At 55.6% G+C, this 21,815-nt stretch overlaps 2 protein-coding genes across 6 annotated transcripts in view; both read right to left on the bottom strand.

The window, feature by feature from the left end:
* Positions 1–12,917, bottom strand: part of NAP1L4 (nucleosome assembly protein 1 like 4) — a 44,687-nt gene extending 31,770 nt beyond the window's left edge. For 2 of the 4 annotated variants that reach the window (XM_039235394.1, XM_039235393.1), the window contains exons 1-2: positions 12,824–12,917; positions 4,040–4,177 (exon numbers count right to left, since the gene is read on the bottom strand). Coding sequence is in view for 2 of the 4 variants with exons in the window: in XM_039235392.1 (XP_039091323.1) it covers positions 4,100–4,166 (67 nt within the window). In the remaining 2 variants the exon portion in view is untranslated. The remainder of the gene's footprint in view (positions 1–4,039; positions 4,178–12,823) is intronic. The other 2 variants (XM_039235392.1, XM_039235391.1) reach the window with 1 other exon arrangement.
* A 6,636-nt stretch (positions 12,918–19,553) lies between these two features.
* Positions 19,554–21,815, bottom strand: part of CARS1 (cysteinyl-tRNA synthetase 1) — a 42,094-nt gene continuing 39,832 nt past the window's right edge. For both annotated transcript variants that reach the window (XM_039235380.1, XM_039235381.1), the window contains 3 exons: positions 20,794–20,853; positions 20,364–20,447; positions 19,554–19,879 (listed from right to left, as the gene is read on the bottom strand). In XM_039235380.1, the coding sequence (XP_039091311.1) occupies positions 19,745–19,879; positions 20,364–20,447; positions 20,794–20,853 (279 nt within the window). In that variant the 3' untranslated portion in view covers positions 19,554–19,744. The remainder of the gene's footprint in view (positions 19,880–20,363; positions 20,448–20,793; positions 20,854–21,815) is intronic.

Genomic DNA, 21,815 nt, shown 5'->3' with positions numbered 1-21,815 from the left:
GTTTGTTCTTCATATTTAAGAATCTCGTCTTGTCCTCCTCCCTGTTTTTATGTTATTTTTGCTTCCCTTCTCCTATGTTCATCTGTTTTGCATCTTAAATTCCACATATAAGTGAAATCATATGACATTTGCCTTTCTCTAATTTCACTTAGCAGAATACTCTCTAGTTTCATCCACGGTGCTGCAACGGCAGGATTTCATTCTTTTTGATCACCGGGTAATACTCCATTGTACAAATATATACCACATCCTCTTTATCCATTCATCCGTCAATAGACATCTGGGCTCTTCCCATATTTCGGCAACTGTCGATAGCGCTGCCATAAACATTGGGGTGCACGTGCCCCTTCGAAACAGCGCTCCTGAATCCCTTGGATAAATACCTAGTAGTGCAGTTGCTGGGTCACAGGGCAGTTCTCTTTTTAATTTTTTGAGGAACCTCCACACTGTTTTCCAGAGCGGCCGCACCAGTTCGCATTCCCACCAGCAGCGCAGAAGAGCCTCTTCCTCCGCATCCTCGCCGCCATGTGTCGTTGCCTGAGTTGTTAAGTGTCTCGGCCATTCTGACGGCTGCGAGGTGGTATCTCATTGCGGTTTTGATTTGCAGCTCCCTGATGATGAGTGATGTTGAGCATCTTTTCATGTGTCTGCTGGCCATCTGGACGTCTTCTTTGGAGAGGTGTCTGTTCGTGTCTTTCGTCCATTTCCTCACTGGAATAAGAGCCGTTCTTCACCTCCACTGGAAGTGAGGAAGCCCTGTTGCTTCCCTAACATCCCAAGGTCATGGGCCACTCCCAAGGCATGTTGGGCATCAGTACCAACGATTCCTGTCCTGCTTTCGGCTATAATACGCATGCTCAAGTGAAGGCATGTGATTCAGCCTGTTTAGCTCAAAGAGCGAAAGGGTAGAGGTGCAGTCTTAACGGCGTCAAAATTGTTACCACACACCCAGCACAGAATACAGTGTGTTCACCGCTTAGGTAAGAGTCATCAGTTAGCCAGGAAAGATCCCTGTTTGGCAAAGGAGCTTCTTGTAACACCTCTCAAGGCGTCCACAGGTGACCCGTGCAAGTCAGAGTCGGGGGGGTTTAACGGGGAAGCAGGGTTGAGACGGTTCTGGCGAACAGGAGTGACACGAGGGGCGGTCACTAAGAGGGTTCCACAGGACGGAAGAGCTTGCTGCAGGGCACTGAGCGCGCTGTGAACGCAGGAGCCTCAACAGCCCTGGAGCATAACGAGTGGAGAAGAGCCCTGACCACCTCTGCAGGAGCCTCTGCAAGGAAAGGTGGCGGCAGAGCTCTGAGGCCGTGGGGACGCCCACAGGACGTGGACCGAATTGCTGGCTACAGGAGCCCAGGAGTCTGTGACAGCCCCAGGTCTGGGGTAAGGAGCCCGAGGGCATCCCCTTCCCTCTCACATACAGCAAGAAAGGGTAGCTGGTAATTTGGGTGTCCAAGTGTAGGCAGACTTATTAGCTTCCTTCAAAATTTTAAAGAAGTTCCACCGGCCGTCCCGCACAACGGGACCAGGCTGGGTGTTCCCCAGTACGGCATAAAGGGACCATCAAGAAGCCTGGAATCCAGGGGCGCCTGGGGGGCTCAATCAGGTAAGTGTCTGACTTCAGCTCAGGTCATGATCTCAAGGTTCATGAGTTCGAGCCCCACATCAGGCTCTCTGCTGTCGGCGCAGAGCCTGCTTCAAATCCTCTGTCCCCCCCCTCTCTCCACCCCTCCCCCACTCTCTCTCAAAAATAAACATTTAAAAAAAAGTTTGGAATCCACTTGTGACCAATAGTGTGCACAGATTAGAGACAACAGGGTAAAGGACTAGTGTTTATTGCCTTAACATGCCGGACAAATCTCCATCATCGGCCAGTGGGGTTTTTATGGGTAAAACAGGGATATTACAAGGACTGGTACAAAGGATAATGAATTCTTATAATCTTTTATGATAAACTTTACACCCTGGTAAGGCCCCTTATAACCGTAATGTTTATTTTTGAGAGAGGGGGGGAGCGACAGAATTTGAAGCAGGCTCCAGGCTCTGAATTGTCAGCACAGATGTGGGGCTCAAACCTACAAACTGCAAGATCCTGACCTGAGCCAAAGTCAGATGCTTAACCAACTGAGCCACCCAGGCACCCCAGGCCTCTTAATTATTTATAGGACATTGATTTATTCTTAGAAGAGGTTTTGAGAGGTTAATCTGGATTATTAAAGGGAGGAGCATTATGAATTCTACCTCTGTCTGTTGAGGAGTTTGCCCAAAGAGTGGGGGTACCAGGGGATGTAGACCAAAGTTTGGTCATCCTTGGTTTGTGGCATGCAATAAAGGGCATTGAGTTTTCCTGAGTACTGGATTTGAACTCGAGGACTATTTACCCTTTGGGAAAGAAAAAATGCGGTGTGTAATCTCCAGGAAATTGCATCCTAGACCAATGTGCAGGAGCTAAATCACAGAGAAGAAACGGCTGGTTGTCTTGCAAAGGTCCCGGATGAAAGGATGCGGGCTGAGAAATAGGAACATGCTGTAGTTACCTGAGAGCCCCACTTTCTGAACACACGTTATTACTCCAAGGAAGGGACAGTTTAATTTGGGGTTGAGCCCCGACAGAGCAGTTCCTGTGTTAACTGACAGAGTGAGAAAATCTGTCCCCAAGCTGGAAAGCGGTCTTCCCATCTGATTTAATTCCCGGCCCACAAGGCTGGGGAGCAATCCCCGCGGGTCCGCAGTCCCATCACTGGGGCAGCTGTGGCCACTGCTCCTGGGGGCTACAACCCTTCCTCCAGTGGGCAGACCGTCGACAAGACGGACGTGGCCCTGGAGGTCACATCGGCTATGGAGCCTCGGTCTACGGCAGGCCCCACGCCCATCCTGCACCCTTTAAGCCCTCGCTTAGTCCCATTATAAACGGAACCACCACCCCCCCCCCCCCCCCCCCCGCCTGGTGGGCTCCACATCTGTGGGCAGCCTGGCATTTCCTTGAAAACAGCTTGGAGTCACAGACAGTCACGTAACAGTCATGGACAGATCCAGCGCCTTTCTGAATCCTATTCTAGTCCACGAGCTAGCCCCAGGGAGGACTCCGTGTAGCCTCGTGGCCACACGGCATGCTTCGTCACGTGAAAGCGCTGGCGGCTGGTCTAGTTTAAACCCTAGAGACTGTTCATGGGTTTTCCAGCTGGCAGCACGCTTCCAGCACTGGGCTCGACCTTCCCCAACAGGCATGTAGACCGACGGACAGAGACCACAGACCAGGCTGGTGAAGTCCTCCACCAATCTATGAAGATCCTCAGTCACCCTGGGAAAGACCTTAATTATAGGCTTAATTATAGCCCTACACTAAGCTTTTTGTGCATGGGTACAGGACATCTGGGGTGGTTTAGCAGCATCCTCAGAAAGTTTACTTTTGAAAGGAGAGGTTTTAATGGGTTTGGCTGGTGAGGTTTCAGTGACAGGAAAGAATATAAGTTCAGAGAGAGGGGAGGGGTGATGAGGCAAAGCGGGATGTGGAAGGAGGCGGGGCAGTGGGGCGGGGGCAGGAGGGAACCTTGGCCAGCACCAAGAAAGAAGCCGCTAACACTTTATTTTTATCCACCTTTAGCTGTTTATTTGCTTTAGTCACTTTGGAAACAATATTTTGTAAAGACGCAATTTTAGAATCCTGAACATGTTTAGAAACCTCCAGATACCAACGAAAATAACTATCCCATTTGGACTATTTAATTTTGTAGCCTGGTCTTCTAACTAGGTTGGGAGAAAAACAAGTCTGAAGAGATGAAAGGTTTCCCAGAATGGCCGTCAGAGCTCTAGGTTACCTTTCTTAGTAACAATGGTCCATACAGTCAAAAATAGGCATGAGAAAGGACCATTATTTTTTAACATAAAAGTGGCCAGGGTTCCTGAAAGGGGGCCACTCTTAGAACATTTAGATCACTGGGATCCCATTATCAGGTTACGAACAAGAGTACTGACAAGTTCTGAATAAAGCCTGAGAGTTCAGCCACAAGAAGGGAGCTTGATATTGGAGGAGACTCACCAACAGAAAGTTACGGTAACTCGCGGAAGCAAAGAGCACAAAGGGCTCAAATGTGGGTACCTCGCTCGATCCCAGGAGTTGTAGTTCCCCCGCGGCTGGCTCCTTCAGATCCCACTTCTGACACCATGCAGTGTGACCCTAAAAGAGAGGAGGGCAAGCTCAAGACAGCAGACACTGAGTTTATTCGGGGACAGCAGAGGAGCTGCAATTCAGGACACGCAGACTGCAGTGAGCTGCAGAGGAGGCCATGAAAGGTTTAGGGCAGGCTGCTTTCATGGGCAGAGTACAAAAGGGGAAATCCAGGTAAAGCGTCATGTGGTAATTTCACTGGCTTGAAAATTTCACATTTGAGAGATTCTTGGCAGACACTGACTGGTTGTAGAATGAGTTTTGATCTTCTGGAAATCCAGAGTTTGTGGGAAATCAGTCTCAGTCTTTACGTCTGATTTTTTCTGAGACCGTGTGTATGAGATTCTCCATTTCATTTCCTTTGGTTCCATTTTAGGGTAAAACCTTTCCGTATGTGAAATCTAAACCCTACTGAACTTTCCCTACCACCGACGAATTCACTTCCTGCTGACACTTCTACCTGCTCAACTCAAGATTACTGTTGCTGCTGGAAGAGAGGACAATGAGCAGCTGGCTCAGAGTCAGAATCACAGTCCAGCGGTGCAGCAGCATTCCCAAGAAACAACGCTCTAGCAATGGGAGAGTAAAAACACTCCTGTGCTGCTCACTCTGTGGTCCCAGGGCCCTGAACAGCGTCTAGCACAAGATGTAACTGATGAGTGGTTATATGCCCTCTTGTAGGACACAGGCCAAAGAGCTTCACCTTTTCTAAGGAACAACACCACTTCAAATTCACAGATTCCTGTGATGCAATGATCCACTTAATTTCAACTACGTGAAGCCATGTGCTATTTAATGCTATTTCTGGGTAACAAGATGACAAAGCAGTTATGTTAAACCCAACACAACACTTGCGCGCGCGCGCGCGCACAAACACACACACACACACACACACAAAGTGTTAAATCAAGGAAAACAAAATGATGAGTTTAAACAACGGGAAAGACTACTGTTGAAGACGAAACAACAGTAACGCCAGAACTCAACATACAGAACACCGCAGGTACACAATAACGTGGCTCTGAGCCCTAGCCCTACCGTCTCCTAGCTGCGTAAGCTGGGTTTCAACTCCCACAACCTAGACGGTGCTGACCGAGAGGCTGTCAAGAGGACGGAACTGCGCGCACGCGCAGCGCCCAGCGTGTGGCCGTCGGGTCCCCCTCAGCATTTACAACAGCGACGTGCTTACAGGTCCCCTACTGCTTTGACAGACCAACAAATCAAGGGATTCTCAACATTTTCCCTTCACGTAAGGAAAAATAATCTAGAGTTGGTGACATAAATGAGCTAGAGTTCCACTTGTCAGTTTTCATTGCCATAAATGACTTACTTTTATTTAGCAATCCCAACTAGTTAAAATACAAAGTCATAAGGCGCCTGGATGGCTCAAGTCACTTAAGCGCTTGACTTCAGATCAGGTCACGATCTCACAGTTGGTGGGGTTGAGCCCCAGACTGGGTTCTGCACTGACAGCTTGGAGCCTGGAGCCTCTGCTTCCGAGTCTGTATACCCTTCTCTCTCTGCCCCTCCCTCACTTGTGCTGTCTCTCAAAAATAGATAAAATGCTTATTAAAAAAAAAGTCAGAAGGAACTACCAAATTTGCAGGTTTGAGAAATACCCATTTGTTTTATTTAATGTTTCATTTATTTCTGAGAGAGAGAGAGAGAGAGACAGCATGAGCAGGGGAGGGGCAGAGAGAGAGGGAGACATAGAATCTGAAACAGGCTCCAGGTTCTGAGCTGTCAGCACAGAGCTCGATGCGGGGCTCAAACCCACAAACCACGAGACCTGAGCTGAAGTCAGACGCTTAACCGACTGAGACCCCCAGGCACCCCAATACCCATTTGTTTTAAATGTTGGTCTAACACCAAAATCGTGGTCTTGAGCCTCATTTGGAGACTCTTCAACCCCATGTGAAAGGCCATCACAGTAAAATACGAATGGGTCCCAAGGCAAAAGAATATTCTAAAACTTCAAAAGAATATAGCAGTTCAAATCCCTCCTAGGGCTAAAAACTTTACCTGAGTCTAAGATTCTAAATTTGGATGGGCATGCAAATTCCTATGACTATACAAATGAATGTTTTGCTTTTATTTATGTAAGATACCTCACAATCTTGTTTATGGACTTTTAACCCCAACAAAAAAATTGTTTTCAGGGGGAAAAAATTCTTAGTTTTTGTGGCAAATTATCCACTATAACTAAATTCCTATATTTTCTTTAATGGTGATGTCTTGTTCTGCCCCCACTCAATTACTCTCTCATTAGAATGAGAACTCATAGTATGAAGCAAAGTGTACTTCTTTTGTTTCTTTTTTTATGTTTATCTTTATCATCTATTTTGAGAAAAAGAGCAAGCAGGGGTGGAGCAGAGAGAGAAGGGGAGAGACGACTCCAATTGGGCTCCGTGGTGTCAGCGCAGAGCCCACAAGGCTCAATCTCTCATGAACTGAGAGATCATGACCTGAGCTGATATCAAAGGGTGGGCACTTGACTGAGCCACCCAGGTGTCCCACATTCCTAATTTTTAAAACACTTCATCTATAGCTAGAATAATCATACTAACGTCAAATGGGTCACTTTTGAGACACAAAGGAGTAAGCTGGGGAATATGGTCACCTTTCACACAACCAGAATTTTTTTAAAAAAAATTTAACATTTATTTATTATTGAGAGACACAGCATGAGCAGGGGAGGGGCAGAGAGAGCAGGAGACACAGAATCTGAAGCAGCTCCAGGCTCTGAGCGGTCAGCACAGAGCCCGACGCAGGGCTTAAATCACGAGATCATGACCTGAGCTGAAGTCGGACACTCAACCGACTGAGCCCCCCAGGTGCCCCCAAGAAGACCATTTTTGTCTCGAGTTCCCAGTTTCTAAACACAGAGATCTGAGGCAACTCTGGGCATCTAGCTTCTCTTCATTCAAATTCTGCCTCCTCCAAAGAGTACTTCTTTTATTTTTTTAATGTTTATTTATTTTTTGAGAGAAAAACAGAGCACGAGTAGGGGAATGGCAGAGACAGAGAGGGAGACACAGAATCCAAAGCACCCTCCAGGCTCTGAGCTGGCTGTCAGCACAGAGCCCACTGCAGGGCTCAAACCCACGAACTGGGAGATCATGACCTGAGCCAAAGTCGGACACGTAACCAACTGAGCCACCCAGGCGCCCCAACATAACCAAAATGTTTACACTTTATCTATCTTAAAGCATGTCAAAGAGCCTCAATATCCTCCCATGAAATAAGTGAATGACTAAAATTAAGTTAAATGTAGCCAATGCTTTAAGACTTTAGAATTTCATTCTAACCTATAATTCTTATTAATCACACAGGCCCCATAAGCCTAAGGGATGGTGACCCTACCCTATCAAGCTGGGCTGGAGGCTGATCAGCCCCGGGGCACAGGGCCAGGCACGTTCTGGCTTGAGACTGCATCAGGAAGGACAATGGAACCATCTGGTCTGAGAAGGAATCAGGATACCGCTGCAAGAAACCCCTGTGTCTCCCCCCACAAAACCCGGCCGACAGAGGAAGCCCTGGGGTAGCCCAGACCTCATTCATATTGCCCTGGTTTTTTATCCAGTCTGTCACTGCATTCCTTACCATTGGAAGGTAAGGGAATGGGATTCAATATGCAAGCAGGTGAACTGAAAACATGCCTCAGGCAAACAACCAAATAACTTAATACGGCTCCCAACTAATAGAAAATGTCCGTGTTAACTCAGTAAACCATTCATTTATGCTTGTACTCTTAGCCAAAGAAAATGAAAAAGAAAAAGAAGAAAAAAAAAAAAAAGGAAAAGGAAAAAGAAAAAGGTGTGCCCAGGTCCTAAACTCATAAAGATGGCCTTGAAATAAGGTTCAAACTGATTTCAATCACACATGATTGATAATCTACTATATATCTTCTTCCTTTCCCTTGGGCATTTGTAAAAACCTTTAATTACAAAATCACCTGTATAGGTTTACAGATGAACAAAGACTGGCAACAGTTCATTACCACAGCTGGGGGTTAGATATGGGGGTCATTATGTTTGCACGTGTTTGAAACTTTTTATTACTTTTTGTTTGTTTGTTTTAAAAGAATGGATGAACAATGCATGTTTGTCTTTCCGCTGAAGATCAAGTGCCAGGAGGGCAGGGACCGGTCTCCTTGCTCAAGGCAGCAATCCTGGGACCCAGCAGGGAACCTGGTAGGAGCCTGCGCCCAGCACTCTCTGCTCCACTCGCCCACCCCTGTGCTACCTGCGCCAGCGCCGAGCCATGAGCCATCCGGGCCTCGTGGCCTCGGGGAGTGCGTGAAGACACAGGAAGTGAGGCTGGCCCATGAGCTCTAACTGCCACCAGACAGCAGTGGACCATCTCCTCAACAACTTGCTAGAAACCAAGCCCTCAGTTTTCAGGAAGAAAGTAAAAAACTTACTTCCTTTCCTTAACCAAAGACTCTATTTTTACTCAGGGCAAAATGCTTCTTCATTACTAGAGCTCCAATTTCCTCTCCTGCTCTCTCTTCTCTGCAAGTCGTTAGCAGAGGACTAAACAAGGCAAACATTTCAAAGTTTTCCTTAAACCAGTATTTAAAAGTCTAGTCACTTTGTAAGTAAGGTCTCCCCTTTCCACCCTACGTACAAATCCCACTCAAGTCCCCACTCCTTTTCTACTTTTCTTCTCAAAAGCACCTACCACCACCTAACTCGTTTATCTGTCCCCCACCACAGAAGCACATGAAGGCAAGGCCCCCGTTTTGTTCGGTGCGATGCCCCGGTATCTAGGACTGTGTTTAGCACACAGAAGAGGCTCACGAATGAATGGATGGATACAAAGCATTGAAAGCTATTTTCCTATACACAAGATGTTTTAATTTTTTTTAATGTCTGTTTAGTTTTGAGAGCGAGAGAACAGAGGAGGGGCAGACAGAGGGGGACAGAGGATCTGAAGCAGGCTCTGTGCTGACAGCAGAGAGCCTGGTGCGGGGCTTGAACTCATTAACTATGTGATCAGGATCTGAGCCGAAATTGGACGCTTAACCGACTGAGGCCCCTGGGTGCCCTGACACATACAATGTCTTAAGGTAGAATTTACAGCTTCATTCTTATAACCTTTCTTTGTACGTAAATATCTGACTGTACAGTCGATCTCTCTACCACATGACTATTCACTTGAAATCGCCCCATCTTGTTTGAAACAGGCTTTTTGAATATTAAAATGCACAGTACACACACAGAAAAGAAAAGAAAGGAAAAGAAAGGAAAAGAAAAGAAAAGAAAAGAGAAGTCATGAACCCAGAAGAGAAGCACATCTACTTTCAACAGCAGACAGGGTGCACTGCTAAGAGGAAATTTAAGGCTACACAGTGAGCGGTCATGATCAGAAGGTAGAGATCACAAACTGATCTCCTGTACAAGTTTTCTGACTACACAAATACGTCTCCTGTTACTAAATACTCATGAATTTTAAAATTCAGTGCCAAAGTAAAGCAGCCCCACCTTCTCTGAAGAGGGCAAGGGAGAACCCAGTGGCTGTCGAATGAAGACAAATCTATGTCATCAAGTATCTACTTAACAACCACCTAGCAGCTGAACACAGAACTCTTCACTACCCACTGGTTAGAGTCTCCCACTCCAGCGTGCGGGAGGCAAGCCCCTGCTAAACCAGGAGAGACGGCGCCAAGTATGCGGTGGCCAGATGGCAAGGCCTTCCTGCGTGGGCGCTGCGCCGACCACCTCGAACACCTCCCAGTGGAGGAGAGACAAGCTAGGTAACCACCGGCCTCTCCCGTGGATGCCTCGATGTATTTCCCACAAGTAAGCACCTGTCAGACAGCAATTCCAGACCAAACTCCCCCCAAGCCCCTCACTGCTGCCTCGGATCAGACCTGGGCCTTCGCTGGTGTTGGTTCGGAGCTCTCTGGGGTTTGCCTGTTTCACATAGCTGACAGCTCCTAGGCCTTTGGGAACTGAAGTCACCCTCCTGCCCACGGATACTACACTACTGTCCCAAAACACAGGCAGGACAGTTAGGTTCTCTGACAAAACTTCTGGCAGGACAATATAAGCTTATGAAAGTTTTTTTTTTTTTTTAATTTTATTTTTAAGAAAGAAAGAAAGAGAGAGAGAGGTGGGGGGAGGGGGAGGGGGAGAGAGAGAGAGAGACAGAGAGAGACAGACTCTTAAGCAAGCTCCATGCCCAGCAACGAGCCTGGAGCCCAATGTGGGGCTCAATCTCGCAAATCATGAGATCATGACCTGAGCCGAAATCAAGAGTTGAATGCTTAACCAACTGAGCCACCCAGGTGCCCCAGAAAAGTTTTGAAACATTTAAAAACTATGGACAACGAACAGAAAGAAAAAAAAAATCTGAAAGTAAGTAACTGTGAACTCTCTTAAGCCGCTTACACATTACTATTTGAGGTCACCTCCTCCTGATACCAGCAGCCACTGACCGCTCAAAATCAGAAAGACGTTGAAGCTCTCGGCCCCTCCACTCGCTGGTCAGAACTGCACGTACGGGAAACTGATCTGCTCTCAGCATCCAGAGGCTGTTAAAACCCTGACGCGCTAACCGAAACACCGTAATTAAAGACTCGAGTACAGTTCACAGGCTGTAACGTGCTGATGAGCACACCCCAACGCCAGCACTTCATCTCTGTAAAACCATCAGCTATCTCCTATAGATAAAAACCTCCAAGCTCAAAATACCACAGCATCTACCAATCTAACGGCCAAGTCACGAAACTAAAAAACGCCCTTACACATTTAGAAGACAGTAACGCTAGAGGTCATCTTCCCACAATTGAGTCCGGGACACCATCCGAACTGAGATGACTGACGCTGCTATTACAAAGAACTCAATCTCTCCAACCACCGTCTGGTATTTGTTCTGAAAAACAATGCAACATTCACAGACGTGTTTAGATGTTACTTTCTGATACAGAGACACAGATAACCGCACACATCCTGAATCAGAATCACTGGTAAACAAGGAAAAAAGGCTGCAGATCGTATGTGCAATAACAGGTATTTAAGACGGCACCGTATTGCTGAAGTAACTACCGTTTTACACAAAGAACTATCTTCAGAACAATTATTTTCATCAAACCAGGAAGAGAGACCTTAAAATCCTCAATCCTATGCCTGAATGTCCCTAAGTAAATCTGGGAAGGTTACAACCCCCATACCTACGTCGTCCCTAAAACGAGTCCCTTTTGCCACCATGACCTTGTAAGAAAGTAACTTCTGGAACAGTATGTCTACTGACCAAAAAAGTCTTCCCTTCAATCGATCCTTTGCAATCTCGGAAGAAACAGAATCCTTCACTTCAAAAGAGGAAAGAAAAAAATTCCTTCTCCCCATACAAGTAAAAAAGCAACTAGTAAATTGAGAAAATACACGTTCCGGGGATCCCCCCCCCCCGGGGGGGGCCGCGCCTTAGCAGGGGAAGCACCGCGAGAGACGGTCCCGGTTCGTCCCGGCGGACGGACGCCGCTCAGCGGCCGCCCGCCTTCGCGTCGCGCCCGCACTCTGCCGGGCGCACCGGCGCCGCGCAGGGCAGCCCGCAGTGGAGTGCGGGCCCCAGCAGCGGAAGCCTTCGGCCGGCGTCAGCCCCAGAAGCCGCGCTGGACACGGTCAACCAGCTCAACCCCGCACCGAGCGGACTGCGGCCGGGCTCCTGCAGGCCCGAAAACGCCGCTCCTCCTTAAACTTCTCCGCCCCCCGCCCCCCGCCGCGGGAACGCCGCGTCAAGCCCCGCTGTCACCTCGCACGAGCCGCTGCATCTGACCTCCCAGGGCCCGGAGTTTCCCAAGCAGCTTCCAACCAAGCGGATTATTATGAAAGGAGTTACCACGTGCCACGAGGTCAGAGGCGCCTCCGCGGTGTGGCAACAGCCAGTACTAGTCACCTGGAGGCGCAGACACCACTGCGGGAAGCCGGCGGCTCACACACCACTTCCGAACTTTCCCATCCGGCCGCCTGCACATTCTGCACCGCGCCCGCCCGCAGCGAGACGAAGCAGGGGCTGCCGGGGACAGGGCGGCGGGCCGGCGAGGACCCCCGCCCCGCAGATGGCCCGCGACCTCGCGCTGCCCTCTGGCGCGGACGCTGGACCCGCGGGCGCCGGCGCCTCATCGCGACCACACGGTCCCCCGCTCGCACGGACGGAGCACGTTCGCAGAAGCGAGCCCCGGGGAAGTCGGGTAAAAACGCACAGACGCTGGACGAGAGGCTCCGAACTTTGCCGTCCGCCGGGGAGGTGTCCCGTCCCTGTCCCCGTCCCGAAGGGCGACTTCCCGCAGCCGCAGGCGCTCCCGGCCCCGCCGCAGACACCACCCCGCCGGGCGGCCCGCGCCCCGAAAACAAAGGGGCCCCGCGGACGCGCGCCCGTCGCTCCCCTCGGAGTCACCGCGCGGCCCGCGCGGGAACAAAGCGCCATCTGACCTTCAGGGCCGCTCCGGGGCGAGTCACCCGCGTCCGCCCGCTCCCCGCCGCCGCCCGCCCGGCCTCCCCGCCGCCCGCCCCGGCCTTCCCGCCGCCCCGGGCGCCGCCCCGCCCCTGCCGCCGCGGCCTGTCCACCCGGCGGCCCCGGACCTCGCCCTGCCTCCCCGACCCCCGGCGATCCTGCCCCGGCCACCCGCCGGCCGTCCCAGCGCGCCGTTACCCGGCCGAGCGCCTCGCGTCCGCTTCTCACGCCTCCTGCGGCTGCGGCAGTGGCGGCGGCGGTGGCCTCGCTCGCTCCAGGGGCTGCGCCGCCGTGGCCGCCAACAACGCCACCTCCCATTGGCCGAGGCTCCTGGACCCGCCCTTCTCAAGCAAGGCGGGCTGTGGTTGGACGACCTCGGCGCAAGTCAACGACGCTTCGGCGCCGCCGGCGACGACCAATCAGAGGCCGCGCGGTGGGGGCGCAGCGCTGCGTCGCTCTCGAGCCCGCCCGCCGTATGCAAATGAAGGCTTGTGCCGTCTGCGGCGGCGCGCCTCCGCGTTTTTCCCGCCTCTTTAAGCGCCTGGGGCGCGCGGGGGACGCGTGGAGGGCACCTGCTGCGGCCAGCCCGCTGCCGAGCCCGCCAGCCGCCTCCGGCTCAGTGCCATCCCCAGCGACGCGCCGACCGCGCAAACCCCCTGCCACCCGTCGTCCCTTGCTGCCCCCTCAAGCCCCAGGGCCCTCCCGCCTCGGGGATTCGCGCTGGGGGCTGCCCGTTTCTCACGCCCCCGCCTCCGCGCACGGTGGCTGTCAGCGCGGCACCGGCCGAGGCAGAGCCCACCAGGGGGGGAAGCGGGGCGCGCTGCCTCCCCCTCGACTTGGAGGCCGATCGGGTCCCATCGGGCTCGGGTCCCAACCACCGGCTCCTCGCACGGCGGTTTGTAGAACAGCATTGACCTCACCACGAGTAAGAGGACAGGGCGCCCGCGGAGTCATTCGCCCCAGACATTAAGGGGCTACACCTGCGGTTGGGGGTCGCGGTATTTTGTCCGTTTTTTCAGAAATGGTTGCTGCGTAAGCGGTGCCGGTGGGCAGGCAGCCGTGCCTGGGCCTTGCACCCTTCCGGGGTCACTGAGCGGTGGGAAGGAGGGAGGGCCGGGGGGGTCGAGGCCTTTCGGGCGGTATCACATTGAGAATGCTGTTTTGATTTACTGTGGCAGCAAAGCATCCGAACAGGTGCTCAGAAAACACAACAGGAATTGCTCTCTCCGTGGCTGGAAGGCAGAAATCAAGGTGTGGCGGGGCTGGGCTCCCTCTGAGGGCCACAGGGAGGGTCCTTCCTTGCCTCTTCCAGTTTTGGGGGCTGCAGATCGCCCCCCCCCAGTCTTTGCACCTTCACGTGGCCTCTCCTGTGTCCCTGCGTGTCCTGTGCAGTCCCTACATTAGGGCTACCCTAAAGGCCTCATTTTAACATCTGCAAAGACCCTATTTCCAAATGTCAAGTGCACGGGTAGGAGGAGTTAGGGGTTGACTCTCTTGGGGGCCACCGTTCAGCGGGCAGCACAGGCGAAGGTGCTTCCTGTTGGTCGCACTGGCCATGGGCTGTGCGGTGGGCAGCAGGAGTGAAAGGGTGAGTGGGTGTTCCTGGGTCAGACCCTGGGGGCCAAATCCGTGACCTTCCCAATCCCAGCTGGATGGTCCTGACAGAGAGCCTGTGCCTCAGTTTCCCCATCTGTCAGTCACGGGCACTTGGGAGTACCCGCTTCATAGAGGGAGCGGAGGGTTGGAACAACACAGGCAAATAGCTCAATGTGGGTGTTAAGTGTTCTGATGACCCGGCTCGCCCTGGCCCGGGGACAAGGGTGGGGGTCTGAGAGCTGGTCCCTGAGAAGTCTGTCCTCTGAGCCACGTAGCCTGCGCCAAGCTCCAGATGACATCTGGTCCCTGGTGCTCCGACTGGCCAGGAGCGGCCACCGTGAGGCCGGGACATGGAGCCACGCTTTGAGGGGCCGAGGGGCTGGTGGCCCAGACGCTGCTTGGAGAAAGCAGGCGAGGTGTGGGGCGGTAGAGCCCATCCGTCCACACCTGTGGTTGTCCACGCCCGCTGGCCTGCCCCTTAGGTCACTTTTGGGAGGTTGTGGATGATACCAAAGTCCTCTCCGTCCACAGCTTCCTTGTCCGCTCCTGCCTGTCACGAAGTCCATCCGGACGGTCACCTGAGAGGCTCGCCTTGAACACCCTTCCCAGCTGCTGCCACCTCCCCCTGCTTTACTTCCATCAAGGTACCCATTTCTACCTGCATGTGCACCTGATTACACGCGTGCCTCCTCCCCCCTCCCCCCGGTCCCACCATTAGCAGGAAGCATCAAGCGGACTTCTGGGAGGAGGCAGTGCCCCAGCCGATAGCTGAGAGCCGGTAAGACCGGCCCAGCAGACCTACACGTAGCTCACGGTGGCTCTTGTCACTAAAGATGGCACATGAGGTCCCCACGGGAGGTGAGCCCTGGGCAGGTGCACACATTTGCATGGCAGAGATTTGGGCGCAGGGGGCGACACGTGGGGCAGGATGCACTCAGTGCTGTCACTTGCCAGGGAGAGTGATGGGCAGGGCTCCAGGCTCAGAGGGACACCAGGCTCCCAGGCACTCTGCCTGGCTCTGACCTGTTCTCAGATCTCGGGCACCGGGTCTCGGATTCCCCAGCAGAAATGAGAGTAAGAGCCACATACGCTTGACCTCGTGGGGAGTGGCTCGTTGGAAACTGCCAAATGTCCTGTGCGTCTGCTGTGAAATTGGGCACCATTCTTCACCTGCCTGCCCTGTGACTGTATTTTGTCCCCCATCCGTCCCACGAATGGGTTTCCTTAGATGAAGCGCTGTCACAGTACACGTATTTGTCTGATAAAGAGAGGAAAGGTAGAAGCATGGATGCCGCCGGTGGTTTCCCGGGGCTGCCACCATCAAGTGCCCTGAACTCGGTGGCTTCCCCACGGCCACGTGTTCTCCCCCAGCCCCAGACCGGAGTCTGAGATCCTGGTGTGGGCGGGGCCGGGCTCCCTCCAGAGGCACCAGGGGAGGGTCCTTCCTGCCACTTCCAGCTTCTGGGGTCTCCAGGCAGCCCTGGACTTGTGGCCAGGTCGCCCCGTCTCTGCCTGTCATCACGTGGCCTTCTCTGTCTCTCAGGGCCACCCGACTCCAGTGTCACCTCATCTTAATCTAACTAATTACACCTGCAAAGACTCTTTTCCCAAATGAGGTCCGTTTTGGAGTTCCAGGTGGACATGAATTTTGAGGTGGGGTGGCGCGGGGAGGGGGGGGGATACTACTCAACCCAGTACCTCTCTCCTGGGAAACCCGGCACTTCCTGTGGCAGCTGTCCTTCTATCAGGAAGTGGCCCCTGTGCAGCGGGGCACCTGCGCCCGGCCCTTGAGTTTCTGGAACCCCCACTGTGTCAGGGCCGAGGGGCTGAGGCCCAGCTCAGTGCTGGAGGGCCTGCGGGAGGCCTGCCACTGCCCACCTCCGCTCCGGGATCGGCCCGCACCCTTCCAGCCCCCAGGGACCTGGGCCGAGACACCCAGTCCCACCGGCACCTCAGCTTTAAACGGCTGCCACCGCGTGGGGCCCTGTGTCCGAAGGCACCACCCCACTCTGGACCACAGTCTTTGGGGGTCCAAGAGGCTCCCCAAGAGCATGTGGGTCCCATTTCCCACCCGTTCCCGGAAGTCAGGAATAGGCCCCCACCCCTGCCCTTGAGACATTTTCATTCTGAGCAGCCTCCTTGCCTCCACCCCAGGCGCTCAGGTCGCTCGCCTCCAGAAGAGGGTTGGATTGGCTGTTAGTCCCCACTCTTGCCATGGGCCCGCCAACTGGCGCCCGGTATCTCAGATCTGGCAGCGATCTGGCAAGATTTGCCCGCGGGTGATGCCAGGTGTGTGAGAACAAAAGCCAGGCGGCCGTTTCCAGGGGGTGCGTGGGTTCCCAAACACCCCGAAGCTGGAAGAGGCAGTGCCGGGGCCTCACACGCCCCAGGAACGTGGGCTCATGCCAGTGCCCGCCTCCCGGCACCCGAGACCTTGGGAGATTTGTCCTGAGGCCTCGTGATTGTGGCCCTGGGTCGAGCCAGGTGTGTGAGAACAGAAGGCAGGCGGACATTTCAGGGGAGCAGTAACGTTCCCAGATGTCCCGGAGCCAGGAAAGGCCTATGGGCCTCACAAGCCTCCGGGACCAAGGCTCAGCTGGGGGTACACAGCAGCTTTACTGACCAGAGTCTTGTCCTCATGTCCCCTAGATGCTCAGTGGACGCGGTCCTTTCTGATTCTACCCGGGACAGCAGAAGTACCCGCACATCTCCTCTGGGCTGGAGGGCTCCCTACTGTCCACCAGCTAAGATCCCCTCGTGCCCTTGGTTTGAAGTCACAGCCAGTCCTCCTGACGGGTGGGGTGTCCAGGGCACCTCGGCCCCCCCATGCTGCCCACAAGGCACACTGGCAGCCTGACCACGGCCCCCCCCATGCTGTCCACAAGCACACTGGCAGCCCTGACCGTGCCACCCTGTTGCCGCTCAGCATCCTTCCTTAGCTCCCTACTGCCCTCCAGGGAACCCAGAATAGGGGCGGGTGGGGTGGGCATCTGTTTCAAAGTCCCCAAATGATGCTAAGTGCAGCCACGACTGAGAAGGGCTGGGCCCAGAACCCCCCCGAGACAGGTCCCCAGGCCCCTGTCCGTCCCTGGGCTTCCCAGCACCTTCCTGCATCTGAACTCTGCCTCTGCTCACAACCCACCTATCAACAGGCGCTCTACACAGGCCGCCCTTGGCCTCTGGCCACGAGGACCTCGGGGGTCCCCTGCAGCACCAAATCTGCTCTGTCCCTGCAGGTCTGGCCTGTCACAGAGACGGAGTCACACGCTACGTGACCCTTTGAGGTGGGCTTTTCTGCTCCGCAGAGCCCTCAAAACACATCCAGCTGTCGTGCGTCACTAGCTGGGCCCCTGTGTCATTCTGCCATGACTCCGTTAGTCTCTGAAAGCTTCCCTTTGGGGACAGATGGCTCAGGGTCTCCTAAACCTGGAACAAGCCACTTCTCCCAGGATGGGGTGGCATTCAGAGCCTCAAATCTGGCTCCGCAGGACTCCCAGCAACCAGGTTCATCACCCTCAGTCTACACAGGCAGGAAATCCCTGCTGTTTAAAGATCAATTGTTAGTTCATGTTTTTTTTTCTACCCTATGTTTAGCAGTCGAGTGATTTTCTTCAACTTTTTTGCTTTCACACTTGTGTTTCTTCTCTAAGAGTCTGGGTTGCTGACATCAATACAATATTTGCCTGTCCCACAGCACGTTTAAAAATAGCAACGCCGGGTGCCTGGGTGGCTTAGTCGGTTAAGCGTCCGACTTTCGCTTAGGTCATGATCTCGCGGTTCGTGGGTTCGAGCCCTGCGTCGGGCTCAGTGCTGACTGCCAGCTCAGAGCCTGGAGCCTATTTCAGAGTCTGTGACTTCCTCTCTCTCTGACCCTCCCCTGCTCACGCTGTCTCTCTCTCTCTCTCCTAGAAATAAATAAAAAAAAACATTAAAAAAAAAAATAGCAACGCCAATGAAGTACTAAGGACGAAGGAACCGAACAGTCAGACTTCTCTGCACTTGGCCGTGACCATGCTCACCGCAGAGCACAGCAAGGCAGCAAGGCAGCAAGTCATCACGCCAGCCCAAGTCGCCGTGACCGCAGCTCGCCCTGTTCTGGGGCTTTGCCGCTGCATCACCGACAGGTGTCACGCCCTGCCCTGGAGCGCGGTGGCCCTCTGGGACAGCTGCCCGCAGGGAGGACGGTGGCAGTCACGCCGCGTGACCTCTGAGGTTAGATCCAAAAAGGCACGCGCTTCTCTCTCGGGACCCGCGCCTTTGCAGCCGCAGCCGCCTCGCTAAAGCCGCCCGGCGGGGAGACCCCGACTGAGAACCGCCTGGCCGAGCCCCGCCAGCCCAGAAGCACGAGACGGTGACGAGGTGACTGCTGTCTCCCACCACCAAGTTCTGGGGCAGTTTGGTGGCCGGAGACACTGGAATGAGTTTGTTTCACTTGGTTTTGGGGTCTTCTCTTCCTGGTTTAATTTTGCTTGTATGGAAGGTGCCTACAAGCTTGGAGGGGCCGGTGTCTCCAGACCAGAGCTGCGCTAGAACTCGCGGAAGCACTGTGCTCCGGGACCACGCTGCCCCTGAGGCGCGCCAGGTGCCCGGGGGACGCTCGGGCCGTGAAGGACGCTGCAGCGAGCAGCACACACACGTCCGCACGCGTGCGGGCATCTCTCGGGTCTCCCACAGTGGGGTCCCACCCAGGGCAAGGGCTGAGGGTGCCCACAAGCCGACGTTCCCAAACTTCCCCACGGGGCCCACGATGCCTAGCGCCGCTGTCGGTGCCATGAGACAGGGCGTTTCCCGGCCTGACCGCCTGCCGACCGTCCTCAGGGGTCCGAGCGGGTGCCCAGACTCGGCAGCCGAGCTGGCTCCGCCCACACCGTTCCAGGCAGTGTTCCACTGAACCCCGCTCCCCTGGCTGGGACCTGGTGACAAAGGCTGCCCTTCCCCCCTCCCCCCTTATCTCCAGGGCCAGCTGTGGGGATCCGGGGCACGGCAGGCCCTGCCCTGCTGAGCCAGCCCTTCGCTGCCCCCGGAGCGCGGAGCTGCGGTCGGAGATGTGGCCATGTGTTTACTCAGCAGAAGCAGAGGGGCCGAGCGCACGGCCTTTGTGTGGGGATGTCAGCGGGCTCGCCGGTCTTAGCCTACCATTCTCCCACTTAAATACCTCCGAATGCACTCGCGCCGAGGTCAGCGATAGCGATCTGCACGGGGGAGAGATTTCCCGGCTGAGCAGATCGGCTGAGCAGATCGGCCAAGTCGTGCCCTGCTGAGCAAGCGGCCCGGAGCCGCCTCCGCCCCAGGCCGGGCCTGCAGGCGACAGAGGGCACAGAGGACGCCGGGCCCACTGTCTGCACACGTTTATTATGGAGTCTTGGAGCCGATGGTGGCGGGGCCTCTGTGAACATAACTCCCAATCTGGGACCCGAGGGCCACTGTAAACATGATCAAGTGTGGGGCAGTGTCACTAAGGATGCAGAGAGAAAGCCGTCAGGCCACCGATGGCTTCGTCTAAAACCTCAGTCCCCTGCTTTCTCACGGGAAGCTTCCGTTCTGAACCATTTGCAGGTATTCCTTGTGGAGCTTCTCCTGAGCTTCGAAAAGCTTTTTCAGCTTCTTGGCTTGGCCTTTGCTCAGCTCTTTGCCTTCGGTGTCATGTGTGGGCAGGCCCTGAGGACAGGGGGCACGGGGGTCACCGGCGCACCCGACTCCCCTTCCTGGGCTCACGGGCTAGGCACCAGGACGCACCTGGGCAAGTTCCCGCCACGGGGCGCCAACCCCAGCAGCCAGTGTGGGGGCACCGTCCTGCCTCTGGGGTCCATGTGGCTCAGCCCTGATGGCACCAGCCCAGGGCAACATAAGAACCAGCCAGGAGGGCCCAAGCGTCCGGCGGCAAAGCGGCGGGAAGGAGGAGCCCTGGGGACAGCGCCCGGGTCTCCTGAGCCGCGCCTCCGGCCAGCTTGTGACACACCTCTGGTCTCGGTTCAGCCAGGCCACGGCTCGGGGGCCACGGACCCTGAGCAGCGCCTCCCCCAGACCACGCCCCAGAGAGAAAAGCCGCTGGCCCGAGGTTTGAGACACCCCCCACCCCCACCCCGTCCCCGCCATTTAGGAGCCTAACAAGGTTCTGAAAAGACAAAAAAGAGCTGCTTACATTTTCATCAAACTTGGAATACTTGTCTGTTTCTGACAAGAACATCTCACTGGGGGAGATCTTCATCTTGGCCAGTTTCGCCGCCTGCAACACAGGCCCTTGGTCACTGCAGGTGAACCCGCGGGGGGCGGGGGGGGGGTTGACCTCGCGTCCCTCCCACCCAGCCCGGGGTTCGGGGAGCGACCGGAGGCGGGGAGGGAGAGGCCAGGGCGGAGCGAGTCAAAGGGGGTACAACCCAACACCGAGCTTCATGGTTTCTCTACAGGAACGTTGAGGAGGCCGTTCCGTCCCGGCAGCGCGGGGCTGGGGGGCGCCGCTGGGGGCGCGGGCGCAGCGCGGACGGCTGGGCCCAGGGAGGCGCGGCGAGCAGGGCCCGGGGCGGGCGCACACGTGCGCCCGGGAGAGCCCGGCGCCGCAGACGCACGTGTACCTCTTGTTCCTGCTTTCTCCTGGCAGCCTCCTCTTTCTTCTTCCTCTTCTCTTCTTCGACCTGGGGAGGGCGGGGGCCCCATGAGCCAGGTCTGGCCCAGGGCCTCAGGGGCGGGAGGGGGAATAAAGCAAGCGGCCCCCCACAGCCAGGACTCTGACCGGGCCCACGCCACGGAGGGCAGGGGGCCCTCATTCATTCCCTGTGGAGATTCTCGGAGGCCGCGAACCGGCACACGTGGCTGGGTCTGGGGCGCGGCCGGCGCTAAGGCAGGAGCAGAGCAGCGAGCCTGGCTGGGGGGCTCCGTCAGGCGGGGGAGCAGGGACGGCGTCATGAGGGCCCAGAGAGGGTGGGGGGGAGGGCAGGGGTCAGCAGGTGCCAGGACACGGGGCCTGGGCCAGGGAAGGAGCCTGAGTTAACAGCAGGGGTGAGGGGCAAGGGGCGGGGGAGGAGCCCTGCACGAGACGGCCCGCGTCGGGGCAGGGCTGAGGGGGGGCGGCCTGGGAGCAGGGGCGGGGTGGGATCCCTGGGCCTGGGTGCTGGGTGGCACCCAAGATGGCAGGCGCGGGGCCCCAGCTGTGCCACCGAGAGGGAGGGAGGAAGCGCAGCTCTGGGGGTGGAGTCACGACGCTGCCTCCGAATTTGGGCTCCAGGCCTTCCTAGTCAGCCAAGCTCCCCGGCAGGCGCCTGCGTAGAGGCAGGGGTGGGGCCCGAGAGAAGCTGGGGGTCCCGGGCAGACAGTCGGGGGGCGAGGCGAGGTCAGGGGAGGACCCGTGTGGCGGGCAGCAGAGCTACGGGAAGGCGCACCTCGGACGGAGGCCAGCGCGAGAGCCGGCGGCAGGGCCTCCGCCCGCCGCCCGCAGCGCCCCTGGCGCCCCAGGAGCGCCCTCAGGGCCAGAGCTGCCAGCGGCGCAGGGAGGTGCGCCGACCTGTGCTTCCGGGCCCGGCCCGCGGCGGCGGGGGCGCAGCCCGCAGGGACAGGACACCAGGCCGGGCAACCGGACGGGGCGGACACGGGAGGAGCA

This window comes from Hyaena hyaena, unplaced genomic scaffold (assembly GCF_003009895.1).
Source record: "Hyaena hyaena isolate Hyena2069 unplaced genomic scaffold, ASM300989v1 scaffold_98, whole genome shotgun sequence".
Lineage (NCBI taxonomy): Eukaryota > Metazoa > Chordata > Mammalia > Carnivora > Hyaenidae > Hyaena > Hyaena hyaena.
The sequence above is the reverse complement of the archived record's forward strand: the minus strand, read 5'-3'. Positions and strand labels throughout refer to the sequence as shown.